This window comes from Candoia aspera, chromosome 1 (assembly GCF_035149785.1).
Source record: "Candoia aspera isolate rCanAsp1 chromosome 1, rCanAsp1.hap2, whole genome shotgun sequence".
Taxonomy (NCBI): domain Eukaryota; kingdom Metazoa; phylum Chordata; class Lepidosauria; order Squamata; family Boidae; genus Candoia; species Candoia aspera.
The window spans coordinates 57421966-57435645 of NC_086153.1; the positions used below are offsets into that span (position 1 = coordinate 57421966).

Consider the following 13680-nt stretch of genomic DNA (forward strand, 5'->3'; position numbering starts at 1 on the left):
AGAATTAACTTAAACTATTAGCCACTACTGTTGCCTAAATGGTACACATTTCTTAGTAGCATCTTTGTAACCAAATAACTCTTGTCAAGTTATGTTCTTAAACTAACAAAATATGGAGCTAAATTCTGCAATAAGGTTTGCAACTAAAGATGCTAAAAACGGCATGCCCATTTTTGTGGCAACTGACAGCTGACCTGATTGCGTAACTTCTCTCTCCCATGAGAATCAACCCAGGATACAGAGAATTGCACAGACATAATATGACATTGTTATTGTACATTTATTTTCAGTTTACTTCTACTGTGTCAAAAACAGAAATTCCAGCATGCAGAAATTCACAGAAAACTCTCAACACTGGCATAGAAAAAGAAATTTAGAAATAAGTAAAACACAAGGAAAAAAAATCACATTTATCTGATACATTTTGAGTTTCCATCAAGCAAGTAAGGAAGCAATGTTTCTGCATATGGGAAGATTGAGGGGAAAGAAAAAAAGACCCTGTATTGAAGTCAATCAGCCAAAGTCCTCATTATGTATTCAGAGTGAGTTCGGTCTATGATGATCACAATGAAACTCCAGAGGCAACCCCCCCCCTCCAATAAATGCTGAAGCCCAAGCTTCAGGAAGTTATCTTGCAATCTGTTGACAAGCATGTGGGCACAAGAATCTGTTTGGCATTTTCTCAGGATGAGGTTGTTTTTTCCCCTTTTTAGAGTTTTCCATTTGCAAAGGCTGCCTCCTGGAACTGAGGGACAAATAGTTTGAAATAAGCCCTAGAGAATGAATAAAAAAAGCTGATGTTAGTAAAGGTTAAAATAAGAACATGTTGCATATGCAGACAAGATTGTCTAGCATGCAAGACTTAAAACTTTTTCTGATTAAAAATCCATTTTTGTTATACTGTGGCTGGCATGATCAAATATAGCAGTACAATTTCTTACCCTGAAATAATGCTTAAAATACAGTCTGTTACAGAAAACTGTAATTATATATTTTTAAAAATAAGTAAGCTGGGGATGTTACTCAAATATTGAATTATAATAAATTTCCTTTTACAAAATTACTTGCATCTATTACTGCTTTTTTGTTACTCACTCTGTTACCATTTCTACTGAAATACACATTGCCAGCAGCTTAATGCATCTTGGTAATTGCTCTCTCTCCTGCTGCCTCCATCTAGAACTAACACACTTAATTCCTGTACTCTAAGCAGAGTAGTATTTTGCAGAAGTCAACAAGAAAAGTATCTTATTTTCCAAAGAACATCAAGAGGCTGAAGTCAAGAACGTCAAGAGGCTATTGCTTCATATTAAATTTCAAAAATTTCCAGTACCTTGGTTCGTACCAGGCTACTGATATAACTGGATTTAACAGAACATGAATGCTTAACATGCAAATATCTAGAGTGAATTTTAATTTATACATTTTAAGATAATTGTATAATTAGAATATATTATGTACATTTTAGAAGTGAAGTGGCTAAGTCAAATACTAGAGACTTCAGCTCTGGGTCTTCCCCTGTTCCTATAATGAGCAAAGTCTGTCATGTTTATCAATATGGCATATTTTAAAAATCCAGATGGACTGCACAGAGCTGATTTAATATAATTTTGTCCAACAGCCAGCATGGTGTAGTGGTTGAGGTGCTGGTCAAGGAGCAGGGAGGCCCAAGTTCTCATCCTGCCTTAGGCACGGAAGCCAGTTGGGTGACCTTGGGCCAGGCACTCCCTCTCAGCCCTAATCAACATCCGACTTTGCAACAAGCCATGCCAGCAGAAAACAAACAAAACAAAAACCATTGTCACATCATGCATTGATAGCTTCACTATGGTGAACTACAGTGAATGAAGTACAAAGCAGACCTGCAGCTCAGGGGGACAAATACTAGGAATAACTAGGAGAGTAGCAATGTTCTGTATTGTGTCTAGTGAGCAAACGGCATGGATGACTCTATTTGCAAAGCTAAGTTTAAAAAAAGAAAGAAAAAATCCTGAGTAGACACTGTTCTCCCCTTCTGCCATTGCATCCCCCCTCACCCCATTAAGATGGCTATTTTACATATGAATATTTCATGACTTTTTGGGTAAATTTCTGGAGTGAAGGTGCTTATAATTTATAATCTTGCTTGAATACTTACAATAACTAGTATGGTAAAACATGCCAAAAATTCTAGGCATTTCTTAATGCAAAATTCTATGCCAAGGATCCAGGAAGGAAGGAAGAAAAGAAGGAAGTAAGAAACCACTGAATGTCACAATCTGGAGAGGATTTAGCAGCATTTTAACTCCAATTCATATTGGAGGCTGATAAACTTGAGTAAACATAAACTTATAACATTAGAATACCTCAGGACATGTAGTCCATTGTCCAGAAATTCAAGATTTGTATGTAGAATTAAACTACATTAAACATGGTATTGATTTTATTGCAAAAAGGAGGAGTATGAGTAGATAAATAAGTCTGTTACTTTATTTACATTTGTCTAGAGTTAGACAAATGTTCCAGTTGTTCTACAATTTCAACTGTTTTATATATATTCTTTGACACAACATGAATCCATTCTTCTTAACCTTAACAGCACCTTTTGTGTGTATGTGTGTGATAATTAAACATTCAAGGTTTTGCTGAAGCTCAAAAGGGCACCAAAGGGAAGGACATAGTCTGAGCAGCACAATTTGAAAATATTTGTAATTGTTTTCAGATGCATGCAAGTAGAAAACCCTCATGTTTGTGGAGCCTGTTAAAGCAAGGCTACAGTCATAAGATGACTATTACACCCATTCAGTTGAACCTGAATGGAAACCTATTAAAGGATTTACTGCTCATCACAACAAGCTGAAATTGAAGCTACACTCAGTAACATTGGACTCTGGGAGATCATTAAATTCTGAAAATGATTCCTGGTTCCTTTCTTTCTCTAGCTCTCACCGATTCAAGAGATTGCCGGAAGAAGCTAGGAAATCTTGCTTACGCATATCTTTTTTAAGATGACATACATAAACAAGGAATTCCATCAGAGGCCATTAATTGCAGCTGATTAACTGGCTTATTTGGTCCAGCATTTTTGGTCACAGTGGCCAACTTAAGTCCAAAAGTGGGATATGAATATGATAGCAGAAATGAACTGCAACTGAAATTCAGAGGCATAATACTGTATAACCATTGTGACTAGTAGCCACTAATGGCTTATCCCTTATGAATCTTACTGACCAAAATGTTTTGAAAGATATGGATTATTTGGTCAATGGTGTGTTTTCTCCTTTTAAAAATTTACACTGTGATACACATCAAGAATTCCCTCTCTCCCCTTTTCTTTTAATTTGGTATGTGTTACCTCTTCCTTGTGCTTTTATAAATTTTGAAGATATTAGAGACAATGTAGTAGGTGAGGTACAGTATAAGATATAGCTGAAAACAGATGATGTCTCATAGATATGCTCACACATCTAACCATACATTTATTTCTTTAATACAGGAATTAGATATTTTGTCTAGTTTTTCTTTAAACTGGACTAAATTAGACTTTATTTATTTACAACATTTATATGGCCGCCCATCTTAAATATGTAACTGGAGCAGCTCATAACAAAACACAAAAAACACATTAAAGAACTATAAAACACAGCCGTAATACATCAACTGAGGCATCATAACCAACTGAAAATACAACTACATCTTTATTAGGTTCAGCAAACATCCTGGACCAACACAGGTCTTCACAGCTGTCCAGAAGGCCAAGAGGCTTTTCCACAGGGCAGTGCCACAATAGAGAAGGGGCTTGATGGTATTACTGAATCTTACTAATAATGTTGACATCATGGAGTTGGATGCTGCTTTTGTTTATCTTGAGATAATGATTTTTAGAAAGCTTTCCCAACTGATATATTTAAATTAGTTTTGGCAAAAAAGTGAAATATATTCTAAACAGATGGTCTGGAAATTCTTTTGAGTATTTGGGGCAAGATAATTGTGAATAAGATGAATATAATTCCAAGGCAAATTTGTATTTTAAAATGCTTCCCTTCAGCAAAGGATCGTTACCTTGTCGTGGTGCTGGAGCTTGAGCACCTCAATGATGCCATGAGCTAAACTGTGAAGGGCCACCCAAGACGGGAAGGTCGTGACAGAGAGGTCAGACTAAATGCGATCCCTGGGGAAGGTAATGGCAACCCACCCCAGTATTCTTGCCGTGAAAACTAAATGGATCAGTACAACCAGAGATATGTCGGTATACCATCGGAAGATGAGACCCCCAGGTCGGAAGATGGTCAAAATGCTACTGGGGAGGAACAGAGGATGAGTTCAACTAGCCCCAGACATGATGACGCAGCTAGCTCAAAGCTGAAAGGACGGCTAGTGGCCGACGGTGCTGGTGGTGAATGGTGAATCCGATGTTCTAAGGATCAACACACCATTGGAACCTGGAATGTAAGATCTATGAGCCAGGGCAAATTGGATGTGGTTATTGGTGAGATGTCAAGATTCAAGATAGACATTTTGGGCGTCAGTGAACTGAAATGGACTGGAATGGGCCACTTCACAACAAATGACCACCAGATCTACTACTGTGGACAAGAGGACCACAGAAGAAATGGAGTAGCCTTCATAATTAATAGTAAAGTGGCTGAAGCAGTGCTTGGATACAATCCAAAAAATGATAGAATGATCTCAATTCGAATTCAGGGCAAGCCATCTAACATCACAGTGATCCAAATATACGCCCCAACCACAGATGCTGAAGAAGATGAAGTAGAGCAGTTCTATGAGGATCTGCAGCACCTACTGGACAACATGACTAAAAGAGATGTTATTTTCATCACGGGAGACTGGAATGCTAAGGTGGGCAGTCAAATGACACCTGGAATTACAGGTAAGCATGGCCTGGAAGAACAAAATGAAGCAGGACATAGGCTGATAGAATTTTGCCAAGACAACTCACTCTGCATAACAAACACTCTCTTCCAACAACATAAGAGACGGCTTTATACATGGACTTCTCCAGATGGACAACACCGAAATCAGATTGACTACATACTTTGCAGCCAAAGGTGGCGGACATCTATACAGTCAGTAAAAACAAGACCTGGAGCTGACTGTACTTCAGATCATGAACTTCTTATTGCACAATTTAGGTTCAGACTCAAGAGATTAGGGAAGACCCACAGATCAGCTAGATATGAGCTCACTAATATTCCTAAGGAATATGCAGTGGAGGTGAAGAATCGATTTAAGGGACTGGACTTAGTAGATAGGGTCCCAGAAGAACTATGGACAGAAGTTCACAACATTGTTCAGGAGGCGGCAACAAAATACATCCCAAAGAAAGAGAAAACCAAGAAGGCAAAATGGCTGTCTGCTGAGACACGAGAAGTAGCCCAAGAAAGAAGGAAAGCAAAAGGCAACAGCGATAGTGGGAGATATGCCCAATTAAATGCTAAATTCCAGAGGTTAGCCAGAAGAGATAAGGAATTATTTTTAAACAAGCAATGCACAGAAGTGGAAGAAGACAATAGAATAGGAAGGACAAGAGACCTCTTCCAGAAAATTAGAAACTTCGGAGGTAAATTCCAGGCAAAAATGGGTATGATCAAAAACAAGGACCTAACGGAAGAAGAAGAGATCAAGAAAAGGTGGCAAGAATATACAGAACACCTGTATAGGAAGGATAACAATATCGGGGATAGCTTTGACGGTGTGGTCAGTGAGCTAGAGCCAGACATCCTGAAGAGTGAGGTTGAATGGGCCTTAAGAAGCATTGCTAATTACAAGGCAGCAGGAGATGACAGCATCCCAGCTGAACTGTTCAAAATCTTGCAAGATGATGCTGTCAAGGTAATGCATGCTATATGCCAGCAAATTTGGAAAACACAAGAATGGCCATCCGATTGGAAAAAAACAACTTATATCCCCATACCAAAAAAGGGAAACATGAAAGAATGTTCAAACTATCGAACAGTGGCACTCATTTCACATGCCAGTAAGGTAATGCTCAAGATCCTGCAAGGTAGACTTCAGCAATTCATGGAGCGAGAATTGCCAGATGTACAAGCTGGGTCTAGAAAAGGCAGAGGAACTAGGGACCAAATTGCCAATATCCGCTGGATCATGGAAAAAGCCAGGGAGTTTCAGAAAAACATCTATTTCTGTTTCATTGACTATTCTAAAGCCTTTGACTGTGTGGACCATAACAAATTGTGGCAAGTTCTTAGTGGTATGGGGAAACCAAGTCATCTTATATGCCTCCTGAAGAATCTGTATAACGACCAAGTAGCAACTGTAAGAACAGACCACGGAACAACGGACTGGTTTAAGACTGGGGAAGGAGAACGGCAGGGCTGTATACTCTCACCCTACCTATTCCACTTGTACGCAGAACACATCATGCGACATGCTGGGCTTGAGGAATCCAAGGCTGGAGTTAAAATCGCTGGAAGAAACATTAACAATCTCAGATATGCAGATGATACCACTTTGATGGCTGAAAGTGAAGAGGAACTGAGGAGCCTTATGATGAAGGTGAAAGAAGAAAGTGCAAAAGCTGGCTTGCAGCTAAACCTCAAAAAAACCAAGATTATGGCAACCAGCTTGATTGATATCTGGCAAATAGAGGGAGAAAATATAGAAGCAGTGAAAGACTTTGTATTTCTAGGTTCGAAGATTACTGCAGATGCTGACTGCAGTCAGGAAATCAGAAGACATTTAATCCTTGGAAGAAGAGCAATGACAAATCTCGATAAAATAGTTAAGAGCAGAGACATCACACTGACAACAAAGGTCCGCATAGTTAAAGCAATGGTGTTCCCCGTGGTAACATATGGCTGTGAGAGCTGGACCATAAGGAAGGCTGAGAGAAGGAAGATCGATGCTTTTGAACTGTGGTGTTGGAGGAAAATTCTGAGAGTGCCTTGGACTGCAAGAAGATCAAACCAGTCCATCCTCCAGGAAATAAAGCCAGACTGCTCACTTGAGGGAATGATATTAAAGGCAAAACTGAAATACTTTGGCCACATAATGAGAAGACAGGACACCCTGGAGAAGATGCTGATGCTAGGGAGAGCGGAGGGCAAAAGGAAGAGGGGCCGACCAAGGGCAAGGTGGATGGATGATATTCTAGAGGTGACAGACCCGTCCCTGGGGGAGCTGGTGGTATTGATGACCGACAGGAAGCTCTGGCGTGGGCTGGTCCATGAAGTCATGAAGAGTCGGAAGTGACTAAACGAATAAACAACAAAATGCCTCCTATGTCTATTCCTTCACACTATTTTAGGCAAAGCTACTAAATAATTTTCTTTGATAGGAACAACCTTTAAAATTCTATGATATAAATTGGACTGTTAGGAAAGTGGATTTAACTTTTTTTTTCTGGGCACTTCAATTAATCTTCAATTACATGTTGGTATAAGGAATTTCAAGATTCAGCTCAAGTTTAGAACGATGTGACTACTGGGGATAACTGTTCCCCAATTTGCATTCAATTCAAAAAGATATGTATGTAAAATATGAACCATGCATGCAATTTCTTTCTTTTACCTGTGAAAAGCTTACATTATAAAATAATACTTAAGAATGGTAGGAAAATCTTTTTGGGGAAGTGTAAATTGGACCTCTTATATTGAAAAAGTTTAAAAAATATTTTTAGTACTAAAAGGTAATTTGTTTTACATCAGACTTTTTCTTGGGGGATTATTAAATGTTAACATTTATTATTTGATAATAAATCTAATTTATTTACTTTTCTGTTCTGGTGCCATTGCCTCCTCTATTTGTTAAATATCTTGGGAGAATTAACTGAGGCTCCTAAATCAGTAACTCATCTTCATAAAATAGTAGATAAAGTTTATTCAACTTGCATGACCTTTGGAATAATGAGCTCAAATATTCTGTTCTTCAGTCTTAAAAAATGAAACTATTCCCTTCTTAATGTAACATATGGATAATCTGTGTTTTGTGTATATTGATATTTTAGACATTGCCCAATAAGAATTGGCTACAATCATCCTCCAGTTGGTAATACAATTTAGTAGTTGGTACATTTTTGCAAGACTGAGGCTTGTTCTGAGATTGCCATATTATGGACTGAAATCAGGATTTTTAGTATGGATTTATAATGATCGCTGATTGTAAAAGATATATATTTAGAATTGATCAAGGCATCAAGAATTACTGGTCATTAGAATAGCCAAATAATTATGCAACATCGAAAAGCTAAATCTGCAGCTAATTTGAAGCAGTGGAATACTGAGATGAGTTTTTGTCAACATCTGAACAGGTCTTGATTTGCCAGAGGGGCAAGACAAAGACCTTTGAGAAATCTATTCACATGTTCTTGTCTTCTCTATTATATTAATATCCAGACTCTTGTTTTCCCTTTTATAATTTATATATAGGTTTATATTATTGCTGCTTGACTCAGTTCATAAAGCTGTTAATATTTCTGTAATTCCGAAAGATTTACATTATGTTATTACAATTATCACTGATGTTTAATACAGCAAAAAACAATCACTAATACTGTCATCCACTTTTAAAACTAAGTTGGTGGTCCTTACTCCATCTTTTGGTAGAGACCTTCACAGTTAGTTGTATACTGTGTGGAAAAGTATTTCCTTTAGTCTGTCCTTAATTCCTCACTACTTTACTCGATGGATCATGTTCTAGAGTTATGACAGAGAGAAAACATTTGTTCCTGTCCTGCATGCAATGCTTCTACAGCAGGCTTACTATTTATTAGAACAGTATAGGGTAATTAAGGACTGTCATCCTGGAGATTAGATAAACAGAAACAACTAACATGACATATACATGCTATACCTCTTTTTGTTACATGTGTCCATATATGCCACTTACAAGTTTATTACTTTAAATATGTTTATTTTAGCAACTGTTTCTGGTTTTGCTCCAGTATCCATCACTCAATGGCAGCAAACCCCCTCTTTTTCTTTCATGCCTCTATTTCTTTGAAAGGGAGGAATTTCAAGGTAGGCAAGGATACCATTTCCCAAGTTTCTGCAAATACAGCTTTACATAACTTAAGCAGTTACTTACAACACTGGATTATTAGGACAGTGTCCCCAAAAATGTTTGCTTAGGGCTCCTTGTTCAGTTCAACCTGCACTCTGCACTACCTTCGTGAGATGAGGAGAAAACAATTAAAATACAGCCCCCCCACCCCTTGAGATTGTGAGCAAGGCAAGAAGAAACCCTGGTAAACTTCTAGCCTCTCAACAAAAAGGGAGGCTGTATTCTTCACTTCCTGCCATCCTTATGGATCTCTCTGTTTACTCAGGAAGTGCTTATCCTTTGGGACCACTGGACCCACGGAGATCAAGTGACTAATGACTACCTCATCACTGGGTGCACAACTAGATAACTGGGCTGCTCAGACACAGTAAATATAGTATATGCAGCAAGAGGACTCTTCCCATTCCTGATAGAAAATAAGGATAATTTCCTGATTTTATAAATGTTAAGAAAAGTTGTGTGTCTTAAGACTTTATCTGTGGGGAAAAAAGAGAGGGGGAATCACAATGATCAGCTAATAAGATTACTAAAAAACACAAGGTCAAAGGAAAGAGATGACAGCTCACCGAGAAACCATCTGGCATGCACAAAATGTGGGTAGCCAATGCTGAGTCTTTCTGCAACTAGGAGAGAAAGCTGTACTGAGCATGCTATTGCCCTTCAACAGATGGAAATCGCTTTCAAATTCAATACAGTGTACAAAAAACTTCTGTAAAAGAAACAAATTCATAGTAAAGGCATAGCCAATCTTTAAGAGCAGTGAACTCTTTGGCAATTTTTATTTATTTTTTAATAATTTTGGGGGGTACATGACACATACTACTATGTCTTTATGTGGCTTAGTCAGAATTGTACACTTCTCTCCATATAGAAATATATTTTCAAGTAAAGCTTTTACTGGCTCGTAACATCCTTCACATGCTGCTGGCATGCTCTGCTTTCCATTCTCCAGTCTCTCCACGCTCTCTTCTACAAAAAATTGACATAATTTGACATTGGAAATTTGTCTAGTGTTGTTGCTTGCATTGCACTCCTACGTTGAGAAATTTCATGTGCTATCATGTGCTATCCAAGCAGTTGCTAAGAGTGTCAAAGTTTGTGTTTGAAATTGAGTGAAGAAGTCTTTGCGGTCAGTATACACTCAATTCTTCCTCCCGTCCGCTTACTGCATTCAGCCTCTCTCTCCTTTTACTTTATTTCAGTTCTATATGCCCAGCTCTTATAAACAGTATTGCCCTAGATTGCCTGGCTAATGTATAACCCTGGCATGGGTGTGGCATTTAAACATGCATCCACTAAATACATAGAATGTGACAAAAATGACGACGCACAGATATACAAATGTTCATGGGATTTATACCCATGGTTCTGATCCTGGACTCTTTGCGTGTGCTCTCTCGTTTTGTAAAATAAATAAGCAAAAGCAATCCAGTAACATAATACTGGTTTCATTGATGCTCTTAAATAAGTACTGCAATAAAGCTGTAGAGTACACATTTTCCAGGCCAAGAACCACACCTGGCACTGAGGGGCCTGAACACATGTATAAAATAGTGGGTGGGTTAGAATGAGGACAAAAGCTAAATTGATTTGATTTGATTTACATTTAATTAAAATAAAATACAGTTAATTTGAATATTCTCCTATCACACTGTAAATGGCAACTTAATAACATCTTTGGAAGTTTCTAGGGCTGCCCCTAAGGTTTGGGGAAACAGACCAGTCCACAGGGCAGCCTTTTCAAACTTGAGTGTCCTCTAAAAGTGTAGACTTCAATTCCCAGAATTCCACAGCCAGCACAGCCATAGCTGACAATTCTGAGCAAGGCCACATGTCCAGATGGCAGAGATGTAAAGCCTGAGGTCTTAGGCTGGGGAAGACTGCCTTAAAGACCTCAAGTTTTGCATCTCTGAGATACATCAAGTTGAACATTTCCCAAGAAATGGAAAATGGGAGGTATGGAGGGTAATAAGAGGGTAATTGTGCCTCTTTGGATAAACTTCTAGGGCATTACCCAAGGACTCCTGCAATAAAGCCTGCAAAAACTATATTGTTTGTGAGGGAGGGGGTAAGATTTATACAAACATGTGTATCTTAGCAGATATGGTGTCTAGATGGGATAGTGTTTTATAGTTTCCACATAAAACTTTGAGCTTTTATGGGGAAAACTGGATATAAATGAAATAAAAATAATCACTTCAAGACATTGTTCCAAAATAATGTGAAAAGTGTGGCCTCTTGCCTGGAATTCAGTTTAAGAACAATATAATTGCTCTCTCATATAAGCAAGAGAATAGACAAAAGGGTAGAAAGTATAACACAGAAGTATAAACAGATGCTAACTAGCATTCATAAGTGCTTACTAAACCCATTCTTGCTGAATGAGTTAATATTCTCAACGTTTCAGAACCTCAAGCAAAAGATCCCCATCCAGTTATAAGCTACATTTACCTGTGCACAAATTTTCATGTTACTTTTGGAGGGCTGGGTGACTCATGTTAATAAAAATCTCCAGAAGTGGTATAGCAGTCTTCCAATACATGAAGTGATGTCACAGGGCAGAAGGTGTGACTTTATTCTCCATACCACCCAAGGGTAGGGTGATATGGAGCTTAATAGCTCCACAGAGCTATTAAACAGTGGAAGAGTCTGCCTCCTGAAGTTGTGAGTGATCCATCACTGAGGTTTTCAAGAGAAGACTGGACAGCCATTTGGCATTTGGATGGTAGGAGGATTCCTGCTCTGGGCAAGGGTTGAACTAAGTGACCTCCAAGTACCTTCCACCCCTGTGATTCTATGAAAATCTTCCTTTCTTTCACACTTACACATGTTTTGAGTTATTCTTATTACTGGTGTTATTTATTATACAGAAATGTCTAAAGCAAATAATGTGATCTTCTGAGCACATACATGTGAATAGAAATCCTAATACTGACAGCAAGCAAACCAAAAATAGATAGGATTGCAACCAAAGACGCAGGATGGCAAACGACATCTGAAAAACCTTGCCAAGAAAACTGCAGGGACTTGTCCAGGCAGTCTTTGAGAATCAGACATGACTGAATGGATTAAAAGAAAAAGAAAAAAAAAAGCAGCACAGTTTCAGCAGTTCTCCAGTAAATAACTTGTACTAAATAAAACTTATATAGCATTTATCTGACAACAAAACAGAACCTTTTCCCCCCTGCTATTTTCCTTGGGCTGGAGAAGCCTTGGCTGGGGGGGATCTGTTTTCCTTGCTGCTGGTTTGGAGGATTTCAACCAATTTTTTTTTTTTTGGATTTCATACATTTTGTTTAATGATCTACTCTTTAATTCATTTTATATTGTCAGTCTTCCTGGCTGCATTGCTATATAGAAGACATTGTTTCTGTTCTATTATTTTGCTTTAAATGTAAAGCCATTTGGGACAAGATGTGTTTTTTAATGGAGAATTATTCTGAATGGGTTGGTATGAATAATTTGAGTTGCTGGAGTTGAAAGGCTGATGGCACAGCCATTAAGAACAGCATGTTCCTGTACCAGTGAAATTCATTACACTGAAAAGAAATTCAATAATTGAACTGTACCTGCTATGTTCAAGGAGGCTGCATCTTGGCTTAGTCTTATTAGTCTGTTTAGAGGGAATGTATTGTTGAGGAGTAAATGCATAAACAAAATCTGCAACAGATCACTTGGTGGTTATATATTATTTGGCCCTACAGAATACTAACAAAAAAATTAAAACGTTATCATGACTCTTAGAGGAGGAAGAATAACAAGGGCCGGTAAAAGCAATAGGAACAAGGAATGATCCTATACTCTCTGGGATAGCTGCTGAGGGCCATAAAATACTGCAATTTCTACTCTGCGCTGCTGGAGAGGGACATTGATTTCTTGAAGTTTTCCTTGTATGCAGGTAGAAAACTCTATTGCCATCGCTATTACACTGGCAAGGAATCAGACGCCATTCCCATTTCAGGATCATGCCAAGGGAGTATGGCTCAAGAAGATCTTATGTCCTCTTGTTCTTCCAAAACGTACCCAATAAAACTCTGAAACTATACCAGCCATGGAGAAGGTAGAAAGCAAAAAAGAAGAGAAGTTCTTGCCTTTACTGTGCTTTAGAGTCCCGGAGATATATTATATATTTATAATAATCTGAGGATTTAGAACTAATTCTGATGTAAGAGAAGATAAAATTCTAATTCTAAGAAAAAAGATTCATATAATGCAACACTAATCTTTTTTATCATTTACCTTTTAAGCTCAAGAAACCATCACGGAAACCTTCCCTTTTTTCTTGCTCAAAAGCATATGGTATGTTATCTGACAGAGAAAGCTGCAAAGATTTATTTACATGTTTAAGCTATTCACATTGATGCACTTCTATCTATTAACACTCTAGCTTCATTAGCCCCAGTGCCTTAAATGCCAAAAAGTGTTACCAGGATGAAAAAAATAAACTCTAGTTGAGGGTGTAAAGATGGATGAAGGAGTTTCAATACGAAGTGAAACCCAGTCTTAAGATTAGACAACTCATCCCCAGTACAATATGTCTTAACCCCAATTTTCAACAACAACTGACAACAGATTGTGGAATCATCAGCATTATATAACTTTCCATTTCCTTCCACAAGAACACTGACTGTTCCACAAACACTCTTACTTGAGGGCAGT

At 38.1% G+C, this 13680-nt stretch overlaps 1 protein-coding gene across 1 annotated transcript in view; it reads right to left on the reverse strand.

Annotated features, from left to right (window-relative positions):
* Positions 1–261: 261 nt before the first annotated feature.
* Positions 262–13680, reverse strand: part of BABAM2 (BRISC and BRCA1 A complex member 2) — a 200740-nt gene continuing 187321 nt past the window's right edge. The window contains exon 12 of the mRNA XM_063304618.1: positions 262–773. Coding sequence (XP_063160688.1) covers positions 710–773 — 64 coding nt within the window. The 3' untranslated portion in view covers positions 262–709. The remainder of the gene's footprint in view (positions 774–13680) is intronic.